Source organism: Patiria miniata, unplaced genomic scaffold, assembly GCF_015706575.1.
Source record: "Patiria miniata isolate m_02_andy unplaced genomic scaffold, ASM1570657v1 HiC_scaffold_28, whole genome shotgun sequence".
Classification (NCBI taxonomy): domain Eukaryota; kingdom Metazoa; phylum Echinodermata; class Asteroidea; order Valvatida; family Asterinidae; genus Patiria; species Patiria miniata.
This window is the reverse complement of record NW_024037067.1, coordinates 7,225,619-7,249,626: the sequence shown is the minus strand read 5'-3', so window position 1 is coordinate 7,249,626 and position 24,008 is coordinate 7,225,619. Positions and strand designations below refer to the sequence as shown.

Here is a 24,008-nt window from a genome sequence, read left to right as displayed (position 1 = left end):
CAAAACAAAGGACAGAAGATGATCAATGAACAGATTTAACAAAGAAGAGACAAACTCATCATGGTTTAACACACACAAAATGACATTGTATAATAACTGAACTGGTCGCCATTGCACCAATGGGCATGCTACATAATTGGTTTTGTACCATATTGACTCCTGGTAGAAGTTTGGAGAGATCACCGAATTTCATACCGATCAGCCGAAGCATTCATGAGTAATTGTAATAAGTATCATTTTGGGGGGTTGTAGCCCCGCCCCCTGATATAGGGTTTACGTTAACATGAGTAACTGCGTCAAAAAGATATTAAGCTACTCATTATGAAAGGCTATCATATATTTTTTTTCACTTATAGTGATGATACAAAGAAAGTAACAACATTAACGTTTTATGACCTCGGGTGGTTCCAACATCTGGTCTGGCCCATGGACTAAAAGGACGAAATACAGCGCAGTTAAACAACAAAAGGACTAAGACCTATAAAATAATAGTAAAATCTTCTTCTTTTGTACATCAACTCACTTGATACAATCCGACAAAAGACTCATTGTCAAAATTACCCAAAAAGGGGAGATTTAGGAAAATGTGACAATTGGCGTGGAATAACACTTTTATCAACTCCCAGCAAAGTGATTTGCATAATCTTAATGTTTCGAATTGACACTGCAATAGATGGTAAACTTCGACCTGAACAAGGCAGGTTTCAGAAGAGGAAAGTGATGCATTGATCAAATTTTCGCACTTTACAACATTATAGAACAATGTCTTGAATGGAATGCTCCACTTTATGTGAATTTCATTGACCTCAAGAAAGCTTGTGATAGCGTTCACCGTGACAGTCTATGGACGATCATCAGATCATATGGTCTCATCCTTCGTTACTTGATACTTGATACTGTAATCCTCATATAGCTCATCTTGAGCTAAACTAGGATGTTGGTTTGTGCAGAAATGGCGTCTCCAGCCGCGCGGTGCAAGTAAAAAGAAAAAGCAGTCACAGCAGATGAAGACTAGCAACAGTCAAACAAAGAAATGAAAAGTATCTCTTTAACAATATAACTACATGTATATACAGGAACTGGTACGTGGATTACAGGAGGTTGCTGCCAGGTGGAGGAAGCATCTCCCTGATGGAATGAAGAGCAGCTTCCTTGAAGGCTGGTACAGTTGGTATGGTGACAGCAGACGGCGGCAGATTATTCCAGATGCGTATGGATCATGTAGTCATGTTGATTCACATTGGAGAGTGGTTGACCAATATTGGCTGGGTTTCCTTAATACGAGTAATCGATAGGACTGCATATTTCTGGATGTTAAATTCCATCAGCCACTCGGTAGCCCACTCTGCTAGAACCTGAAGGTCTTGTTGGAGTATTTGATGGTCTTGATGATCCTTAATTTCTCTGTAGACAATGCTGTCATCAGCAAATAGCCTTTTTGGGGAATGGATGTTGTCCTGAATTTCATTGATGTACAGAAGAAATAAGGCTGGTCCTAGACCGAGCCCTGGGGTTCTCCAGATGTTACTTTTCCCTATGTCGGGTGCCTGCCATTTACGGACACTGCTTGCTGACGACCGTGAGATATAATTTGATCCAACGCAGAGTTGACCCTCTAATCCCATAGAAATCAAGTTTGACGTAAAGGTGACGGTGCGCGCCCTTATCGAAGGTCTTACTGAAGTCCAAGAGAATGACATCAGTCTGGCCTCGATGCTCCAAAGTAGTTGCCCAGTCGTGTACAGATGTCACAAGTTGTGTGACTGTAGATAACCGCTCTCTAAACCCATGTTGGCTGAGGTGTTTTACCATGCGACTCAAAACAATGTGTTCTAACAGCAGGTCATGGATATTGGCCTATATAGTTTGAAGGATCTCATTTTGCGCCCTTTTTTAGCGGTCACTATGGCTTGTCTCCACTGCACTGGTACTTCGCCTGTGTCAGTTCCACGGCAACAGATTTTTAGTTGTCTCGGCGGAGCTTCGTCAGGGCAGGTGCTTTTGTTGGATTTAGATTCTGCAATTGCTTGGCTACATCTTCTTCATGAATTACGAGATGAGAAATGCTGGGATGATGTACCTCCTTTATCCAGGATATTATAAGATGAACTTGAGGAGAAAACAGATTTAAAATGTTCATTCAAGCCTGGGCTTTGTCCTCATCGGTGGTGCATAATTTGGTCTGAGTACGTAGAGCTGGGATACCAAAGTTCTCAGTCCTCATCAACTTGACGTATGACCAGAATGTTTTTGGTCTGTCTGTCAAGCTTTAGTTCCACCGACAACTTCATCGATGCAGTTTGAATGAGCTTGCTTGATGTGCTTTGCTAAGCTGTTTCTGATTTTTCTAAAACACTCCCTTTTGGCTGATGAATAATTGGTCTTTTCTAGCCAGACTATACTTTCTGTCATGTTTACTCATTTTCCTCTTGATGGCTGGTGTTATCCATCGCAGGTGTCTTTTGCCACTTTTCATCCTTGACTGAACATGTGTGTTCAACAAGCTTTGCAACTTTTCTCCGATAATTTGCCAGTTCGTGTCCACATAATTTTGCCAAGGATTACTCGCAACAAACTGGTCACTAAATTGCTGAGTGTCAAATTTCAGCTGATCCATGTTGCCCTTTTTGTAGTTGTAAATCTTATGAGGCAATTTAGCTTGATGTTTGGGTTTCATGTTGACATCAAATAGCACTACATGTATAAACATTGTGGTCTGAAATGCCAGGCATTATTCTGACATTCTGATGAGGTGATGTGGGCATGTTGGCATCACGAGGTCCAAGATACTGTTTGAAACCGGGCGTGTTATTTCCTTTACCAACTGAGCAAATGAGTTTTCAAAGCCAAGGAATGTTGTATGCTCAGATCAGCTGTCTTGGAGTTTGTGGTAGACCAGGAGGACCAATCGACATCAGGCATAATTGATGTCACCTCCTATGACTATGTTTGGACAATGACGGTTGTGCTTGTTTAAAAGCTTGGTGACAGCTCGTCAACAGCCTTGCTCTTATTTGACCATATATAGCTGGCAACGTAGGGTGGTTTAAGCCAGGGTTTTCAGGCCAGAAGCACGATTTTGGGGTGGTTTAATATGTGGACCTGTTTGACTGGTGAGTTGGGGTAGACGTTTGAGGTTCGGAGTGGACAAATGCAGATCATGACTTTCCGAGGGATTCGAGGAGAGAAAGGGTTAATAATTCGATGGAGTTGCAAACCAGGAACTGTTAAAATTTGGACAGCCACACTGTTAACAGATCCAAGAGAAAGAGTTTGAGTTGTTACATAAGTTTTGGTAATTTTCAGATGACATTCCACAGCAATCTATGTGGCACCATGAATCACACATGGCATGGCACAACAAATGCCATTTGTGTTATCGACAACTTCAAATTCTTGCAAATTCCACGAGGGAACTGGATTGGTTTCTATTTGACCACTCAGTAATATCATGAGGAGAAGGTGATGCGTGTGGGGCAAAATTCCACACACCAGTGCGCCAAGACAATTTTTGAGTTGACATGATGTTCGTTATCTTCTAAAAATACAGCCCTGTTTGGATTGACTCTCAAGCGAGAAAAAAAGGGAATGTACATCATTGGCTTTTGCTGTATGATTTTCAGAAATGAACTATTTGAGAGGTTAGTATAATAGATCAAATATTGTTACACTGACATTTTTAAGTTTTGTGTTCGAAAAGGTTGGAAAAACCAAGAAAAACAAAAAAATTCAAGTAGTCTGGTTCCCTGACTCCACAAAAGATAAAATGGATCAATTTATAGATGATGGACAATTGTAAGGCAAGGGAACCAGTCTAGCTAGCCTGCACCCGTTCACTGAACATGTAACCAATAGCAAACAAAATTGGACTGAAAAATGGTAAATTTGGAGCAGTAGTTGAAAAAATAGTTAGGTTTTTCCAACGCTGGTCGGCCGACCACCGTTGGAAATGTTTACAAAAATACCATTTTCTTGAAAATGACTTCACACCAGGTGCCATAATTTTACAAGATGCTTGAGACTGTCATTTACCAACATCCTAGTAAGGTATTTCGTAAAAACTTGGTAGTTCGATGTTTGCAAATGTTGTATATTCCCTTTAAGGCATCTTTTCTAATCGCTCATCCCACCACTCCACAATATTCCCTTGACCTAGCCAAGCAAGCGTTAGTATTCCTTGGTTTATACTTTCCTTGTTATGCTTAATTGTTAATTAATTTGTCTACATGTATGACTCTTGCTAACCCGCGCGCGGGTCGTACTCCTGCCGTTCGTGCGCTCAGGAGTATACTCGCGTAACACGAGTAGCACGCTCGAACGCACCCCAAATGAACGATCTCTAAACGCCCTCATTAGGCAGGTGCATCGTTATAGTTAATCCAACGTGTTTATGTCACGGACTCGGCGAGTAGCAAGCGGTACTACTGTTGCTGAGCTGAGTCGTATTTCACTACCTAGCTCTAAATTTGGTCAGTAAAGTGCCAAACAATCTTTGGTCTGTGCAGTGTCAGTCTAAGTCTTTGGTCAGTTACGTCAGAAATATCGGTAAGTAAATGTAACTCTTTTTATAATATCAGATAAGGTTTAAGGCTTTGCTAGTTCTAGCATTATTTCTCCAGTGTAGTACAGTCGTTTGACCGGTTCCGCAATCGCAAATCGTCTGAAGCGTCTTGTGGCGAAAAAACGCGCTTTCATAGGAAGCTACCTATCTATAAATATGCGCAAATTACATTTTTAATTCTTATGACACTTAAGGAAGTGACTGCATGGCTGGATGAATTGGAACTGAATCATTGTCTGCAGGGGAGCACTGTGTTTATTAATATTATTTGTTTATTTAACTATTATTATTTATTTACTTTAGTTTTATTCCCTCCCCCTTTTTTTCATTTTACTTTTTTTAGTGGGGGGGGGGGGGGGGGGGGGAGTGTTTCAATTTGTTCAGGGTAAAAACACAATATGCTTAATTTTGTGTGCACCAACATCCAGTAGGGGGAACCTGGGGGCCGGGAGGGGAGGGGGAACCTGGGGGCCGGGAGGGGAGGGGGAACAGGCCTCAGCAGGCCAGATACATACAGGCCACATACATATTGTTTCACATTCAAATTAAATTTCACAAACAAATTAAATTTCACAAACAAATTAAAACAAATTGTTAAAAATGTCATAAATCCTATGGCTGTTTCATAGCAATGGCAATTTCTAATTATAATTTCGTTGGAAGTTAAAGAGATCGAGGGTTCAGTAGTACTCCTCATACGTTGTTGCACATATTAACTCTATACGTGTATCATGCTTGGGCAACTGTATTAGCAAACCTCATCTACCGTTCGGTGATGCTCTTAAAAGAAAATGTCAACACATTAATCACGTACATCCCGATAACCCTTTCAATATATTGACATGTGATACCTGCATGTGTAAAAAGTAAATGTAATACAAAACTAAAGCACTCAAGAAGCTACCCCTTTTAAATCCAAAAATATACCTGTCATGTAAGTACCGTAAATGGGGATGAATCGCAGAAATAGACATGTTCTGTGGGTTTTTCATGCAAAGTAGCATAGTTTTCAAACACCTCACTTCTCTTTCACATGTACTGGTTAATAAAAATGTATGTAACGCCTTTAAATTTATTGCCTTTATGACACCTGCATGTCTGTTTAATTGTTATACACAAATAATTTAAGCACTCCAGAAGCTAGCACTATACAAAAAAGAACTTGTCACATAAATAAATTAATTCAAAGGAATGGTGATGAAGACACACAGCTACATGTACTTTCACTATAATATTCAACTTCTTCTTGACCTTCACAGGTAAAACTGAAAAAGATGTGCTGATGGCCTCTTATGGCCTATCAGGAGGCTGGCGTAATCTTCTTCTTTGTCTTTGGCATTGTCTGGATGAAACAGACATTTTATATAAATCATTTAGTTTTTGACCAAGTTGAGACAAAAATGAAAAATGGTTTATAGTATTTGACAAATTTTGTGCTCCAAGAAAACAATCAAAATTTGTGTCTCTGTACTGACGAGAGACTGGTCTTCATTATGAAATATTAGTGGACCTATTTTTCTTTTTGTTTACAAGGGTGAAGAGTAAGGTTAGAACCCACCGAAAAAGGATAATTTTAGATTTACTAAATTACTGGAAATGTCCTTTGGGTTAGAAACACACATGCGTTTTATTTTCCATATTATTATGCACTATTTTTAATTGTTCCCCACAAACCTAGCCTGGGCTGACTCATGCACCCTTGATGTGGAGAACTTTGTAACTCTAAAATGAATCCAAACCCCTGAGGCACAACCGCTTCAACATCAAGTATGGGGTGAATTTTTTTTCGAGCAAAGGAAAAACGTTTAGTGGGAATTTTGCTCACTAAGAAAGATGTTTGTATTTTAAATTTTGAAGTCCAAATTGTTTTTATCCAAAACCTACAGTGCTGTCCGGAAGCAGGACAGAAACAAAATCATTTTGTTTCAATTTTGTTTTCAATTTTGCACTGAACACCCAGAAATGATCATCAAATTCGACATTTTTAAACAAGGATTAATAGAAATTCTCAATTTCTTTGTAAGTTGTAAAAAAAAAAAAAGATTCATGCCAAAATGAATAAAGTACGCCGCGCTAGGGGGCCGTCATCAACAACACTTGTCAATAGCAGCACCGCTTATTACAGTGCACACCATGGCCAGTGTATTGTATAGGCAGTATGAATGCGTTTGCGGAACCGGCCAAACGACCAGCAGTTACTCTGGTGGGTGTAGAAAAAAAAATTCAAAGACTTCAAGTCTTATATTTGTATGGTGGAATAATGAATAATTTCCAAACAAGTTGCATCCATTGCCAAGATTTAATTCCCCTGAACAATCGTGTAGCAGGCCGACAAACATGAAATCACGCTTCCGTGCGCGTTCCATTTCGGCAGTTCGTTAACGGCAAGTGACGGTCGTAGGGGATTTATTTTTAAATGTAAGTGAGTATCCTAAAACTAAAACCATTTTTGAAAAGTAGATTGAATAACCTTTCCATCGGTACCAAAGTTTAAGTCCTTGGCGTTTTCGTCTTCCTGAAAACGAGAGCTAGTTTTCCGAAATTGCGGAACCGGTCAAATTGCGGAACCGGTCAATTGACTGTAGTATTAATGACTAATGTTCTCTGCCTTCATTTTCAGCAAAATAGCTGTAATTTGATTCAGGGATACATGTTCAGTGTATAGGGATCTCGAATGTGATTGTCATATTGAGTTCTTTTTTCCCTTAAATTTAATGGTGGGCTCAACCACTATAGCACAGACATCCTACAGCGATCATTCAATAATGTTAGGCCAAAAAAAATAATAAGTCGGTCTCTGGTCAGCGCGCGCGTCGATTTTAATCATGCGCGTCAATCTTTTTTTTTTCCCAAAATGTTCCGCGGTAGCTCCAACAGCGCCCTCTATTGCCGCACCTCCTCAATTTTTTTTTACCAAAGAGCACCAAGGAATGGGAAATTGCACCAAGGCAAATGATCGAGAGCACCAAGGCAAATTATGGAGGACACCAATGTACATGAGGACACCAAAAAAGCAAAAAAGTACCCCACCTTTTCTGTACAATCCAAGCTTGAAGAAAAAAGAAAAAGGCAAAAAAAAAAAAAAAAAGCCGCATCGCCGCGTCAATTCCGGAACTTTGGTCTGACCAGAGACCGAATATTTTTTTTTTGGCCTTAGTGGAGCGATCTACCAACGAATTGTCTATGGACGTACATATACAAACATGTACGCGAAGCCGTGACCTGCTGTCGAGGAATGGTTTCCGCTCTTAAAAGCTGCCCTCGGGTAGTTCCCGACTCCCTATCATCGTTTGAAATGCACATGTTTTTACAAACGAGATCCAGTCTACTCATTATCATAATCGATGCATCGCGCTCTGTAACAGAATCGCAGAGCAACATTTTTTTTTACATTACAGAGATGTCTGACAAAGATTCCTCAGGTGTAGGCTCGCCTATCCAGCTTGTCACTGTGGACACCAACTACAGTGCAGATTCTGTTGAGTTCTGTCCCCTATCAGGCTTTGAATGCCTCCTTGCTTGCGGCACATACCAGCTAGCAGAAGAGACGTTGACCCTTGAGCAGGAACATGGAAACCATCAGGTATAAGACTGCTCCACCCTGTCATCTTGATAAATCTATGTCAGATCATTATTTTTTTTACAGAAAACTTCACTACTCATGCACACAGCTAAAATTAACTAGCAAATAATGAAAACGGAAATTTTATAAAATGAACAGTAACAAAGATTTTATAATTTTATGTGAACATAATCAATAACCATTAAGGCTTAGTGGTCAGATATTGAAGTGATTTCTGAAATAATGTTTTGATGCCATCCTTATGAAGCTGTCCCACGATCTCAGTTTCCAAACAGAGAAAATGGCCGAATGGTAAGATCTGTCATGCATATTGATGGAGTGACCAATGACCAGACCCTGTTCTTCCTGGTGATGCCCTGTGAGGCATTGAGTGCACATATCCTGGCTTCTCCTAGTTGCCTCAGTTCTTTCTTCTGTCTTCTCCTGACTTTCATTACATGAAATTAAAATGAATTCAAAAATCCAAGACAACGCTCAAATCTGAGTACATGTATTTGGATTTGATTTGATCTTTCCCTTTGCTCTCTTCAAAGGATGACAGACCAAGACAAAGGCTAGGCCAGATACGATTGTACTGTCTGGATCAGCGTGCAGCAGAAACTGGTTTGACAGAATTGCAAAAGATTGAAACAGCAGCAATATTGGATATGAAGTGGTACAGTAAATCCCTTCTTTTTGAACAATTTTGATGCAAATGTGTATCTCATGAATATGTTTCTATACTGCAATTAAAACATTGAAGCATATTGAAGCATATTAAAATACATGAATATAATTCCCTAAACAAAGGAGACTGGCAAAATGTGCAAATGCGAATGTGCACTCTAACGTTTGACATTTACTGTGATTAACATTACGATTGCAAAAATAATGCACACAAGTCTTTAGGAGACATGGTTATTACATAACTGCATTTCGCAGTTTTACATGCAATCAAAAAGGACAACTTTTGTTTGCACAAAATTTGAATTGTACAAAACATCTTCAAACAAGTTTTCTTTGATTCATTGGTTCCTGGTATGGTTTTGCATTCATTGTTTATCCGGCTGGGTAAAATCTGCACACAAGTGTCATTTTTGCAAAGAAAATCAGCTAATATCTAAAAAATATTGTCATCTTTTGTTTGTAAATCTCTTGTCAAATCGTGGCGACAATATTGCCTAATAAACTGTTTAAATGTCTATTAAACTAATTTTGCTCAGGTGCCATTATTCAGTTGCAGAGCAGCCACTTCTGGGCATTGTTAATGCCAGTGGGGAACTCCAACTGCTTGCTGTTTGTTCAAAGGTGACCAGTTAAATTTGTTCCTACATGTAGCGTTTGGGATGGGGTAAAAAAAGGCTTGGGGAATTCAGCACGATTGGAGACAAAAGAGGAAGGGAGGGATACAGGTCTTTGCAAGAACTTCAGTTTTGTACAGTGGAGCTGGCTTTCATTCATTGTTACAAGCTACTCTGCAAAGCCACCCCCAATTGGCACAATCTGATGAAAATGCAGTCTAGAAAGTATAAAAACTGACACACATGTAACCGCTATACTACAATGTGTAAAAAAAAAACCATGTCCTACTTCTGATCCTAAATGACTCTGTTGTTATTATGTCCTATTCTATGGCCATCTTGGCAGCCATATAGGAAGCCATATTGTATTGCAAAAAAGAAGAGTGAAAATGGGAGGGGAATGGTAAAAATGGATTCACTGACTTCTTAAATCCATATTTGTGCACTATAACACTTATCAAAAATGTTGCAGGGTGTCTAAATGGGCATACATGTACGTACATGTATATAGTATATGCTGAAAGCCATATTGGCGGCCATCTTAGATATCTCAATTTCTTCAAGGATGCCCCAAGGTGGCATCATCCAGATTTGGAATCAGCAGGCCTCAAAGGCCTAGAAACCATCAAGAAACCTTGTGTGAATGGTAAAACCGGGTTATCGGGTTTCGCCCCTGGGCTATTTGAGCCATTTACTCCTAGTTAAACCGCCCCAAACCGCCCATGGTTTTATTGATTTACAGAGGAGAAAATACAATGTAATACATTTTAATATAAGTGCTAAAGGGTTAAATTCCCACTTGGCTATACTGTTTTTTTTAGCAAGATTGTTACTCAAACCATGGAGGAAGCATGCTCAAACTAGCAGCAGAATTAGTAAGCCCAAATCGCCGTAGTCCTTAAACAGAATCATGTTCAGCAGAAGCTTTATGTATGCAACGTTTGAGTGCGGAAAGCAACATTTATACAACATGTTTGGGTGAAGGGGCTCAACCTCCATCACCCCTTTCTCTGGACAATAATTTTCCATGGCTTTTCTTTCAAACGGATCAATGCATGAACTTCAAAATTGGTATGAACATCAACCCTGTGTACATGAAGGGGGGATTAAGTGGGAGCATTAAACACCCCTCCCCCCTCCAATTTTTGCACGAGTACCCTTTTTGCACGAGTGCCCTTTTTTTCATGAGTGCCCTTTTAACACAAGTGTCCTTTCTGTTTTAAAATCCTTCAAACGTCGGCAATTGTGCCCTCATTGAAGAGTACCACCTATATAAAGCCCGTGATCACTTTGAACAGCGCCCCCATGGGAAGACGGTGTCTCGCCCGCCCCCCCCCCCCTTGATTTTACGGAGGCTGGTTGGCCAGTGAAAAAACACTACACCTTTCAGCAAGGGTGATTGATGTGCCCTTTTTTACATCTAAAAGCACCTCCCCCCACCCCCCCCCCCAAACTTTGTACCATGCCTGTTTTCACTTGATCTTGCAAACTGAACCTGTGCAAACTGTGCAAATTCTAACATTTCCCTATTTTGCTTGTGTGAATTTTTGAAGGGAGCACAGTTTGGAATAAAACACAAGAGTATTTCTGATTACATTGTATTATTTGTTGACATGTTTGTGTTGTGTTCCCATGCAGGCTGATGGGGGTGCTGATAGCTTTGTGTTACAGTCAACTGCCTGCCATAGAGTTAGCGAGGAGAATGATTGCTTAACCTTGTCTCTAGACTGGAACACGGGAAAATATCACAGGCAAGTATTGATATGAATTCAACAATCAACAAAATTTATTTTTTGTCTATATATTTATTTTTTTGTCTATATATCAAGGCTCTGGATTTAATCACATTGGATGGGGGTTATTTTTAAGCTGTTGACTTCCGAGTTAAAGGTACATGTAGCAGACAATATAGGGGGATTTCCATGCTAAAGTGGACACGGCTGAAAACTGGAAAATTATGAAATCTTCAGAACTAAAACTAAAAGCACACAACCTCAAATGTGGTATCCAGTGACAGGGGACAAGACCTTTCATTTGAGAGGTGTGCCCGTGAAATGGAATATGGTCAAAATTTATTTTTTGCTAAATTATGTATTTTAGGTAGCAATTTTGGCACGTTTTCACATTCAAAATGCATTTGTTATGAATATAAGGCAGAGAGGGTTCTTATTCTATGGCAAAAGAGTCTTTTGTCTATTAGGCCCCTCCCCCCAAAAAAGTCTCTGGTTTCTGGTCTGCATGCGCATCCACATAGCCATGCGCATCGGCAAAAATTTTGTTTTCAATGTTATATGATGTCTCAAAACCGCCAAGCTCACTAGTTTGACTGGAATCCTGCTGCTGCACAATTTTAATGTGTTTTTAGATGGGGTTACGATCGAGTATAAGCTTTATGGGCTCCCATATAATTTGCACTAAATATAGTCAAACACCATTTGCAGACGGTGTTGTAGTTTTGTAATTGTGCGTCTGGAAGACGGACTGAAGGAGCGATGGTTGTGTATCTGGAACCTGCACGGGCGGATCGGGGGGGGGGGGGGGCAATGGGGGCCATGGCCCCAAAAAACGAACCCATTTTTTTTTTTAAGTGACGTCGCAATAAAGGCAGGCACTGCGTACAGTCCCGTACACCACCATCTTTTCCTCAAAACAAATTGGTCAAAGTGGTCATTAATTGCCTCAGATCGCACCACAGAGCATCTAGAATCAAAAAAAAATTCACGGCCCTTAAGTGAGCCCCCGAACCCCACGCCATAATTTTTTGCACCCACTTTTTGGTAGACCACAATTTTGTTTGGCCCCCCCCCCCAAACATATTTTAATTAGCACAATATGTAAAGGACCAGCCTGGCAGCACATGCACGATGTTGCCAGGCATGCATCTTTTCCTCGGATCAGCTGATTTCCTCTTTTTGTACTTCCCATGTGTGCCATTGAAAATAGAAAAACACTGTACAAAGTTTGGGAAAAATTTGAATTTCCCCTTTGCTTGTGATTTCCCAGTTGCATGCCTGTTTGCTGTGAACGGTCTGACGTTAACGTTTCCTCTGATTTTTCTCTTGACTATCCAAATTTCAAGAAGAATGTTCGTGTTGGTCGAGATTTTTAGTGGGTGCAGAATTCTCAAGCCTTATGGCCTTACTGAGGTCACCTCAAGCTCCACTCTGAAGGATATTTTTGAGTGTTTTAAGGGGATCAAAGCATCGTCTGCAATATCAGCCGACATATGAAGAAGAAAAAAGTAGAGGAAAAAAAAAAATGCGTCCCCGCACCACTTTGGGGGCCAGCTCCATACCAGAAACTGGAAGCTTGGTTTTTTTTGCCTCACCAGGGTTACTGAAATAGTACCAGTATCCCTCGAGATTTTATGATTGATTATTGTTTAAAAATTAATATTTAGGCCTGGGTGACTAGTGAATTTCAGTAGTCATGACTAGTTGCGATAAAAAGTCGCGACTAGTCAAAAAGATGGTATAAACTCAAATTTTTGAACGATTGTGCTTAAATGGGCCTTGTGGCAAGAAGTGAAAATGGCACATTGAAAATGTAAGGGGGTACAAATACTCTAGTTATTTTCTCTCAATTCCTCTTTTTTTTTTAGAAATTCGCAGTCTGTTTTTGTACTGGAAGGACTACATGTACATCTTATAGTGTGTAACCACATCGCTGGCTACATGTGCACCATTATTACATGTACAATGGCGCATACAGTGTGTTGGTGCAGTCACACTGTGTGACTCTAGTGCGTTTGTTGCATTACACAAGCACTATTTACAGACTGTTTAGTCGCTTCGGACTTACAACTGCTAAGGAACAGTGGTGATCAATCACCAACTGTGCACAAAATGTGATTTCTTACACGTCCGCAAAAGGTGAACCCTTACGACGGGAATCACAACTAGCATGAACAGCCCGACTTTTTGGGGTCGCAAAAGTGGACCCCAAAAGTCATTCTCGCACTAATAACACAGGAATACTACAAAAGCGCACAGTTTTTAAAGGATAGTTGTGTGGATGTTTATATCCTACTTTTAAATGTTCTTTCTGACTAACATCATTTCGTTAAAAATGCGTCTTGTAGCCCAATTGGGCATATTCCAGGATGCAGTGTCCCTTTAACGTATTCACAAGATACCATATGTACTGTTTTCCCTACATCATGATCTAGGACTTCCTTTAGAACCTGGCCAAGTGACTCCATTGATTGCTGCACTTATGGGTTGAATGTCCCACTGTTCAAAATGAAAGGCACAGCTCGGATGATGCACTCTTCATACTGTTCTAAATAAACATGTATTTAGAAAATATACTTGATTACACTATTCACACAAATTTTAAAAAAATCATATTCAGGGTTCCGGAAGTGTGTAGGATTACAAGAGGAATAAAACTGAGCCCCCTTCCTTTAATAACAAGAAAGTATTCAAATGCGACAAATTCTTTGAATTTTTTATTTGTCCTTGTAGTCAGAATCCCTGTGTCATTGTCAGTGATTCCAAGGGCAGTCTTACACTGTGTCGGCTCTGTGACGGTGCATCAAGTGTTGAGAGTGTGCTTCACTGGCCAGCTCATGGGTTTGAGGCTTGGATAGCAGCCTTTGATTACTGGCAACCCACCGTGGTGTACTCTGGTAAATTAATGTGCTGAACCTAACTCAGTTTTGTTTGGAAGGTTCTTGATTTTAATAGCAAAAGTCCAACAATGTGCAGTAAACCGATGTTGTATTCTTGCTACTAGAAATGAACCTTAAAGTAATATAATGCATTAACTTAAGATTCCTGGATTTTGGAGGGTTTTGGAAGATTTAGGAAGCTTAGGGCCTATTTGAGTTTCAAATGACAAGCATTATTGTGTTTAATTTCTCTAATTGTCTGAATGGATAGTCTTTTTCATGATTACATCTTGTTAATTGATTCAGGTGGTGATGACTGCAGGTTCAAAGGATGGGATACAAGAACACCTTGCAGTAAACCACTGTTTATAAGCAAAAGGTACAAAGTCATCCATTTTCTCTAGTCTGATTTGGACTGGACCCTGTTCATGGAAAGTATAAGGTGCTGAGTGAATGCACACAACTAGTGTGCGAAGGACACTGTGTAAAGTGGAAGTGCATGCAGGAATGTACATCCTCCTGAAGGCCGGATCCAGAACACAATTTTTTGGTGGAACCAAATCCCCCCCCCCCCCCCGGGAAAAGGGGGGGGGGGGGTGGTGGAACTATGACTCTTTATGGCATTGGTGCATGTTGGTGTACACAGTGGCTGCCTTTTTTGAGATGTTCCCCCCCCCCCCCCGGATCTACCCTTTGTCCTCCTGCACTTGCCTGATTTCATAATTGTAAATTACATATTGGCACCATATATGTGTGTATACTTTCCTTCATACCTCATCTTTCGTTCAAATGACATGCCTGTGGGTGCGCTAGTTTGCCTATGGGCTCTGTGCACAACTACCTCGTCAACAGTAAGCAAGGGTGGCTTACCGGTGGATACCACTTGGAGTGACATTCAAATGCATTGATGACGCCTGATGCTCACACAAAGACGCATTGGCTTTGTGCACATTCAGAATCAAATTAGTCGTGCATAATGTATGCCATATACACGCGCTACCTAGTACATGTAAGCGCACAGAGCCCATAACCATGGACACGTGGTGGCGTCCTCAAGTGTCCTCACCCTATCTCATTTTCACCACTGAGGGGGTAGTTGTTCACAGAGTCCATAATTGTACTATCCTACCTGTCATGTCTTCATGTCCAATATGTATGAATTCCCAAATATAAAGTGTCAGTGTCCGATATTGCAAAATATTGATTTTCTGGGTTTCATCAACTTTATCTTGGTTGTTGTTTTGACAGTCACAGCATGGGTGTATGCAGCTTGCATAGCAATGCACACAGGGAGAATCTACTGGCTTCTGGAAGGTAATCACAAAATAGGCACAACGCTTAGTATGTGGATTTATGATGTATATATATTTTTTTAAAAGGAAAAATAGGCCAAAAATTATTGAATGCTAATGTCCCTGATTGTCAAGCTAATAACTGTTCCATAATATGCAATGTTGTCTCAGTGCTCATTTATTTTGAATGAAGATAGGTAATTGGATATTATTTTCCACCTGCTTAGCTATGATGAGTCAGTGATGCTATGGGATACCAGACATATGCGGCAACCATTGACAGAGACCAGTGTCGGCGGGGGTGTCTGGAGATTAAAATGGCACCCTAGCCATGGCAATCTGCTCCTGGCTGCTTGCATGCATAATGGCTTCCATATAATTGATTGTGCAACTGTCGTTAGTAAGTATGATTTGTCTTTACAGACTTGTGCAACATTTTCTCGTCATTTATGCCACATCCTGCTTTATCAATCCACATGAATCAGGCATGCAACTTTTCCTTGGATCCGCTGATTTCCTCGTTTTTGACTGAATGCCATTACAAATTGAAAAACACTGTACAAAGTCTGGTGTGGTTTGGAATGTCCTCGTTTTTTTTCTAAATTCGCAGTTGCATGCCTGGTGAATACAGTAAGCTTTTATTTCTTAGCCTATTTTTCCGCACACAATTAATAGGACCTGTTTGGTTTGGGTAAATTTTATACCAAATACTTTACTCAAACCAAATGGCGTCCTCCTTCGGGCTCTCTGTACAACTACCCCCTCAACGGTAAGAAAGGGAGAGTTGGGGAGACCACTGAGAGACATTAGAATGTATAGCCAATGATGTCTGGCTCTCATGCAAAGACGCTATGGCTTTGTGCACATTCAGAATAAGTTGTGCTTCGCACTATCAGAGATGCCACTTTTCCACTGAAAGTTGTAAGAAAAGTGTCCTCTCTTGTCCGTGCATGGAGCCCATTGTAGCTGCCATATCTCATAAAGGCTGAGAAGTTGCCTGTGCCCACTGTTCAGCCAATCTTGTGAACTTGAATAAATGAGCATCATTCACTGATGCAAGTGCCAGCTAGTCAACTGCCATAAAGTATCTAATAATGGTGCTAAAATATCACTCGGCCCTAATGCCCACATTTTATTGCCCTGGATAAGAGGGGAAAAAATGTCTTCGTAGTTGATGTTTTTTATCCAGCGAGCCAAGTCCTAAAAACTTAACAAATTTATTTTCAAATCTAAAGCTGATAGAGTGGAATATTTTCTTGTTGTCTGTGGACATGTAAGACAAGTTGAAACTGATTCTACAGACTGTTTTTTTTATTATTTTTTTACTTTTGTTTACTTTTCAAGATGGAAATTGCCAGTCTCTTGTTGCTTCATACATGGAGCACCAATCCCTAGCATATGGAGTGGATTGGTGCCAGCATGCAAACCTGCCATGTGAACAACTAACTGCATCCTCCTTCACTGATGAGGTGGTATCGTCCCAAGAGCAATCCAAACCAATGCATTCCAATGAGGACAGGAATATGCCATCATCACCACACAAGGCAATGACAAATGCCCCAGCTGAAACAGCAAATCAGGACACATGTGAATATGCTACCAGACAACACAAAGGAGACAACTGGCAGACTTCTCAAGCTACTGTACAGAAAACTACAGAGATTTCTGGCAGTGATGTGTCTGATCAACAGAAACACAGTGCAGTTAGTAGACAGACAGACCAGCCATCATCTTGTGATACTATTGCATCATGCTCTTTTTATGATCACAGTCTCCATATGTGGAAAGTTAATTGGACTGTGTGAAGTAAACACAGTGTATCATGAGTTGAGCCATCCCTGCTTCAGACTCTTACCCTGTGGCAATGCTTTGACCCCATGCAAGTAAAGTGTACACAACGCTCCAATTGTTTTGGGACACATTCACATCACCTAGGAGGCACTGCACAAAATCACAATGAGTGCGTTCGATTACTTCCCCCAGCTTACTCGCGCCTGGCTCCTCGCGTGATGACAGACATGCGCAGTGGAGCTAAATAAACGAACGATTTCGGGTAAAGTTTCGTGCAAAAGCTGGAAAGTTTAACTTTGACAAGACACAGGCTGCATCCAAATCAACTGTCTAGAGCTAGGTCTAGGTACACAGCCATTGAAAATACGCGGGGACGCACTGACAATAGTTGAGCCGTAGCTCTGGTAGCCTGTTTCGGAAAAAATGTTGCAACCTGACGCCACTTCAGTGGTTTGTGTACAAGGTCTGATCTGAGGCGCCCGCCGGCAGCCATGTTTATTGCATGGCCTTATGGGATACAGTAAACTCCGGCTAAACCAACATCGTACAACTCGTCAAATCGCCCAAGTTGGCCATCTGACTAAAGTCTCGATTGTCCGTAATGCATTTCGATTAAATTTTTTATTTTTAAGTCGGCTTTTACAAGTCGCCATTTCGCTCAAGTCGTCGTGTTACTCTCGGTCCCCTTTCCATAAAAAGCATTACAAAATCCTTTGTGTAAGTCGGCATTTTTAGAATTCAACAAATCACGCATTGGCATCGACTTCCTGTACTTCGGTTGGCAGTGTCGAGTGAAAAGTGGTTTCGCACGGCTCGTGATTGCTGCATACATCGGTGTTGAAAAAGGATGTCCTACTGCATACCACTACGCGGCGCTATAGGATCTTTGCTGCATATACATCGCATATATGCATCGTGAGCACATCAATACCAGTACCCCCTCTAGGCTGTACGCATGCGCTGTCCATTTTGGGGGTCGTCTTATTGAATGACTACTGCTGCAGTCAATGCGTGCATGGTATATACCGGACCACGCACGCATTTAATTCATTACTGTGTGCACGTACGCATGTATCGTGGTCTGTACTATCAATACCCCAAACGTGATGATACAATTCGAGGGTTAATTTGCTGGATTCAACTTGAGCATTAAGGAGATAATCCAGGGTAAATGGAAGCCAATTAGTGCAATGAATCATGTGTGCAAAAGACCATTCATGTAAGTCTGCAAAATGACGACTTATAGCATATATCAGCATTCGCGTAAGTCGTCACAAATTCTCGGGTCCCGATTTAGCCGGAGTTTACTGTACTTACCCGAGTAACCAGCTCGGTGAGTCAATTACTTGGGCCAGGCTCGAGTAAGTGCGAGAAGTCATGTGAGAGGTAACTCAAACGGTTGCACTTGCACGAGTAAGCGCGGGGGAAGTAATCGAACGCACTCTACACAATATTCAACCCCCCTCCCCACCAAGAGACTGGAAAATGGCGCTGCAAGAGCCTGTACCTCATTCCCTTAGCAGAACACAGTCAGAAATTTCCTACATGTAAGTGCTGACACTTTTATTTTATTCGCATTCTCATTGAAAGTATTGAAATAAGATGGAATGAAAAGTTGATTAAAAACAGCAGGCTTTCAAGCAGACCCAGCTGAAAAAGTAGAACTTAAAAGGGTACTTAAAGGGTGGATGCACATGGCATGTAGGGAAAGAGCATGTTAGTAATATAATATAGCTCTATGGTAATGACATGTATGCTTGATATTCTTACCAATTCCCTGACAATTTTGATGTCCAGTTCCTCAGCTTAAGATGTAGAAACCAGCATTTGACATCTGTTGACATACTGACTTCTCAAATAAAACCACAATGGATTGCAAGTATCAAGTTGCAATATTCAATTCATTTTTATGTAAACTATTGCAAAGAAACTGCTTACTGCTTCTGCAATTCACAAAACTAAACATAGAATTTCCATACAAACAAACTAATAAAGTGCAAAGTACATAACTTATGTGCGTACAAATAATTTAGTTTTAGAACTCAACATAAACACATGCTTTTTTCCTTTTGTTGTGCAGTTTGAAGTGCTTAATATCTCCTTCTGAACACATGGAATTTGATAGTCTGATTTTATTCTTTTATAAAAATTACTGTAGTTTCAATCATCAAAAATTAATTTATCTTTCCAAGTTCCCATGTCTAACATTACTAAATCACATGCTGAGAGCCCCTTTAGCTTGAGTGTTTTCTGTGACCCAGACCAACCTGTACAAGTGTGTATTTGCCTGCAATTGGGGACCCCTTATTGTCCCTCTTTTGTTTGTACATGTACTGTTTAGGAAGACCTCCCATATGTTTTGTAAACAAATCTAAATTGAGGACCTCTCGGGAATTGGGGACCCTTTTGTCCTTTATTGTTCAACGTCCCCTATTGAATGCAGAAAACAAACTCCACAAAACACCATGGCGTATGGACTCTGTGCGCAAGCACGCACCCTCCCCCCAGAGGTTACAGAGGGAGAGCTAAAGGAGATCACCGGGAGTAGACCATGGGCCAAGTGGATTTACCCACCTGACCCGAGTACTTTCTGTTTAAGGTGTCCAACTAAAAGAAATACAACTTTAGTGTGAAGGCCTTTCATTTGGCAGATATTTTAGAATAATTTTGAATTTTAGAATAAAAAATTTGTACATTAGGCCAAAAAAAAAAAAAATTCGGTCTCTGGTCAGACCAAAGTTCCGGAATTGATGCGGCGACGCGGCTTTTTTTTTTCTTCAAGCTTGGATTGTACAGACAAGGTGGGGTACTATTTTGCTTTTTTGGTGTCCTCATGTACATTGGTGTCCTCCATAATTTGCCTTGGTGCTCTGGATCATTTGCCTTGGTGCAATTTCCCATTCTTTGGTGCTCTTTGGTAAAAAAAAAATTGAGGAGGTGCGGCGGAACATTTTGGAAAAAAAAAAAGATTGATGCGCATGATTAAAATCGACGCGCGCGCTGACCAGAGATCGACTTATTTCTTTTTTTGGCCTTAGTGCAGTATAATTTATGCGAGTATTCAAAATTCCACTCACATGCTGGACACGGATTAGCCTAATATACCTCGCACTATTGTATCTGTTGTCATCACATTCCATACATGCCCACTCCACCCAAAAGCACCCAATTCCAGTTACTCGCGCATGCAACTAAATTCCCCTAGTATGTAACTAGTTACCAAGGTTCTTAGTAAGGTTTCAGGAATCACAATTTAGTTGTCAACTCCATAGTAGACTACCATGACTATTAGGCATATTAGTATCCTACTAAGGCCTAGTTGGCTGCTAAGTGAGTAATGTTTCATGAATATGGCTGCAGCAAGACACAAATACACACAACCAACCAACCAAAGGAAACAAAACAAAAACATTATTTTGTCAAGGATGGAAAAACTGAGTATCAAGTTAGGAAAGATAATCCGAGAGTCACACAATTTCAACTATAATAGTAAACTACTGTACAGGGCGAGTAGAAAAGAAAGTGACAGAATAAGACAAACGTTTAAAAAATATGTGGCTTGCTCCACTAAACAAAATAACGGAGGGATAAAGTACATGTTATCAACTAGCAGTAACTGAAATTCTCATGTAATTTGCATAGTCTATTCCCAAAGTACATGTACATCTATTTCAATGAAAAGATCACAAAATTCAGCTGTCCACCACTGATCATTTCGTACACCATGTGCACTCGCGTTATCTCTTGCACGTCACGCCACGTACGAACAATTTGTATTTCAAGACTGCGCCGTGCCTGTACAACATGGATACTGGAAGTCTCGGTTTTCTGCTTTAAAAAAATGAATATTGTGTTGTATTGGGACGACAGTTGGACGTACATTTATTGTAAGCTTTTGCTCTGTAACACGACATCGAAATCTTGTGTTTGAAAGGATTAAATATCTGCAAAAAGAAAACTTTTAAATTATAAGCACTGCGCATTAAGCACATCGCCTGCAGTCCTTATTTTTGAAGGTCACTACTTATTTACATACATTTACATACATTTGCATTGAGGTTGGCTCATGACTAGAGCGACGTCTGAAACCAAGTCGCTCCTGAGTCGTTCTGAACGAGTCTGACCGTCGATCTTTCGCCATCTGGCACGTGTAGTCGCTTCTATTTGTTTCAGACGTCAAACTTTTCATGTACTTAATTCAAATCTTGCCTTTAATTTGGATCGGCGCGACTCTAGCACGCCTGTCTGAACCCAGGGTAAGTAAAGTAAGCATAACATCTGATAGCATGCGTCACTTTCAGTAATTCTTTTTTAGAGATGAGTGGAAGAACATGCTCTTTTTAAGAAATACGTCATGTTTATCAAATTTGATTGCTTTTAAGAAAACAAATCATAAATCTAGGTGACTTTATTTTTGACTCACCCTGTATAGTGTACATGAGTTACAATTATGTAAACCCTCCATGATCAGTGAGTTGTGAGAGAAAACTTCTCAAGCCTAATTAAGTGAGTTTCAAATCTATAAAAAATGCATAATCTGTCTTCACTTTTGATATCAATTGTTCAAATTAAAAGAAGTTACAAATTTAACACGTTACATTATGATTTATTACTTAAAAACACACAGAAGAAGGAGGAATATGTGTTGCATCATGTACTGACAACAGGACTTTTTTTGTTGGGGGGGGGGTGTTTCAAGCAGGGATGTACCATACTAATTTTCAGAGTTTTTAATAAGGTATTGTTAATACTACACTGACTGAGAAGAAGTTCACTTTGGGGCAGTTTTATAGTTGCCCCAACCATGGAAACACCGGATGAACTTCCAGGGCTCCCTGCCTTTGCGGACCACAGCCAGCTTACGATTGGGTTCGTTTTCCTTATTGCGCATGTGTTGGACGTACACCTGCGAAATTAAATTAAATCAATGAGTAAGAATGATTAGCGTTCAGTGGCCTACTCAGATGAACTCCACAAAGTGGGACACATCATGCACACACATGTTTACGATGCATAGTGTGGACTTTCCTCTTATTTTCAAAAAAATAAAATAAAATAAAACAACTCATTTTACTTGCAAAGTGAACACTTTTTCAACCGAATTTGTTCATTGTGATTTCCATGAGCTAGTGTTCCTCTTCATTTTGCAACAGATAACCCTAACCAAAAAATGCCTCTACTTGTTTTCATAGTCTAGGGGCAAGATGTTGTGGTTTGATATGCGATAACCTGCCGCCACGAGAGGGCGTCATAACAACGAACCGCTATCGCCCACGAACCGCCAGCAACAACGTCTAGAAAATCTTGTTGAATGGGGGAAACTAGTGCGTATGTTCTACCTCTGAAGACAATCACAGTCCATTTTCAGTCCCACGCATACTAAGTACAACAAAACTGCCCAGTGAGGTTGCACAAACATCTTGCTCCAGCTTATATGCTACTGGAAGAAATTTAAGAGTTTGGTTTGGAACGACTATGAAAGGTTTTGAAAGCGCGCTGCATATATTAGGCCAAACAGGACCTGGGCAAGTCCACACAACATCTTCACTACCTGCACTATGTGGACATCTTTTGTTTGAAGGTACACACAGTGACTGCACTACCTGTCCACACTGGTTTCTTGTGTGGTGGGACTACATGTACACATGCTTAGTATACTTATGTGCAAAACCCTGTAACATCTGTGCATGAGTGTTAGGTGGAACTTGCATTAAGCGTTTGTCATACCTCTTTCTTTTTTGCCACTTTTTGAGGGACTACAAATACAGAGTCCATACAAGATTCAAAGGCCAATATGACACTTGAGATACACAAATATTACATGGTAAATAACATTAAAGCTACAGTCCATCATTTGCAGCTATCCAAAAAGTAACTGACATTATTATTGTTGAAAACATACTTGGCTGAAAGAAAGTAAGGGGACTAAACTCCCTGTGAAATTATTCTTTCTGGAAAGCTATCATTTTGAAGAAATCAACGAAAGGCGGCCTTTAGACGTACCGTTGGAAATTTCCGTTGGTAGTTTTTTTTTTTTTTATTCGGCAAAGTGCACGCAAGCGTTGGTACGACGCACAGGCGCGCAGTTGCTATAATTCGTCGGATCGTTGCGCAACATCACGTAGCTGCAATATCGTCTCAGTGAGAACTTGTCTCGGACGCTAACTTCAGGCCCAATTCAAAACATGATTCAGCAAATTTTGATTTGAAATCAAGATCCTAGAATGCTGTTTTTCTCGGAAATACAGCTGAAGCTGAGCTGAAACTTCATCAGGTTAGTTGTTCAGCACCCTTCTTTAGATTTTGACCACGTTTGTTGCTTCAAACGAACAAAATGCACAAATTACAAATGATGGACTATACCTTTAAGTGTAAACAGTTTACCAATCTACCTGTTTAGAACAAAATAGATGGAGGACTTCTTTGTTTTTACTACCACTGTAATGCAGGCTTTCAGGGCACCACAACTCTTAAAAGGTAAGGCTATATCTGCAATGGGCACTTTGGTCTATGTATGCATGTACATTTGTATAGATATTATCTGCAGTGTGTCGATAACAAAAACGACTTGCCTCAATAAGACTCGGGCCAGTTACTGAAATTTATGTACATAATGTATATCGACACATACATATACTCAAAGGGAAGAGCACAGAGACTCCAAATGACTTTTAATATGTTGTAGTTTTATTACACAATGAACCTAAAGTTGTCTGACATCTGATGAAATTCACACAATGAACCACACTAACATGAATGATCAGCAGTAACATGTCATTTTCAGATTTTTGTCAGATGAAATGAAAGTCAGCCAATCACAAGTAAGGTGACAACTGGTGATACAAAATACAGGTCATTTGAATAGCTTGTGACTTGAATTCAGTCTGGA

At 40.3% G+C, this 24,008-nt stretch overlaps 2 protein-coding genes across 5 annotated transcripts in view; one reads left to right on the top strand and one right to left on the bottom strand.

Moving 5' to 3' along the window:
* The first annotated feature begins 4,367 nt into the window (after nucleotides 1–4,367).
* LOC119734901 (diphthine methyltransferase-like) lies at nucleotides 4,368–17,663 on the top strand. Of its 3 annotated transcripts, none has more exons than XM_038208530.1 (10): nucleotides 4,368–4,545; nucleotides 7,927–8,144; nucleotides 8,678–8,799; nucleotides 9,347–9,431; nucleotides 11,063–11,175; nucleotides 13,891–14,054; nucleotides 14,343–14,415; nucleotides 15,285–15,350; nucleotides 15,556–15,728; nucleotides 16,673–17,662. In XM_038208530.1, the coding sequence occupies exons 2-10, from the start codon at nucleotides 7,962–7,964 to the stop codon at nucleotides 17,131–17,133; spliced, it is 1,440 nt and encodes a 479-aa protein (XP_038064458.1). In that variant the 5' UTR covers nucleotides 4,368–4,545; nucleotides 7,927–7,961; the 3' UTR covers nucleotides 17,134–17,662. The 3 variants fall into 3 exon arrangements, with proteins under 3 accessions (XP_038064458.1, XP_038064459.1, XP_038064457.1); XM_038208531.1 differs by having other exon boundaries at nucleotides 4,440–4,545; nucleotides 7,960–8,144; nucleotides 16,673–17,663; XM_038208529.1 differs by lacking the exon at nucleotides 4,368–4,545 and adding an exon at nucleotides 5,258–6,764 and having other exon boundaries at nucleotides 7,960–8,144; nucleotides 16,673–17,663.
* Nucleotides 17,664–20,367: 2,704 nt separating this feature from the next.
* LOC119735021 (protein flightless-1 homolog) overlaps nucleotides 20,368–24,008 on the bottom strand; it is a 70,641-nt gene continuing 67,000 nt past the window's right edge. For both annotated transcript variants that reach the window (XM_038208700.1, XM_038208701.1), the window contains one exon: nucleotides 20,368–22,025. In XM_038208700.1, the coding sequence (XP_038064628.1) occupies nucleotides 21,891–22,025 (135 nt within the window). In that variant the 3' untranslated portion in view covers nucleotides 20,368–21,890. The remainder of the gene's footprint in view (nucleotides 22,026–24,008) is intronic.

What these genes read in the sequence shown, in the direction of transcription:
- LOC119734901 (XM_038208529.1), top strand. Translation starts at nt 6,695, where the DNA reads ATGGCCAGTGTATTGTATAGGCAGTATGAATGCGTTTGCGGAACCGGC. An exon ending in AGGAACATGGAAACCATCAG is followed by an intron (nt 8,145 to 8,677) that starts GTATAAGACTGC and finishes CTCTCTTCAAAG; the next exon opens with GATGACAGACCAAGACAAAG. An exon ending in AACACGGGAAAATATCACAG is followed by an intron (nt 11,176 to 13,890) that starts GCAAGTATTGAT and finishes TTGTCCTTGTAG; the next exon opens with TCAGAATCCCTGTGTCATTG.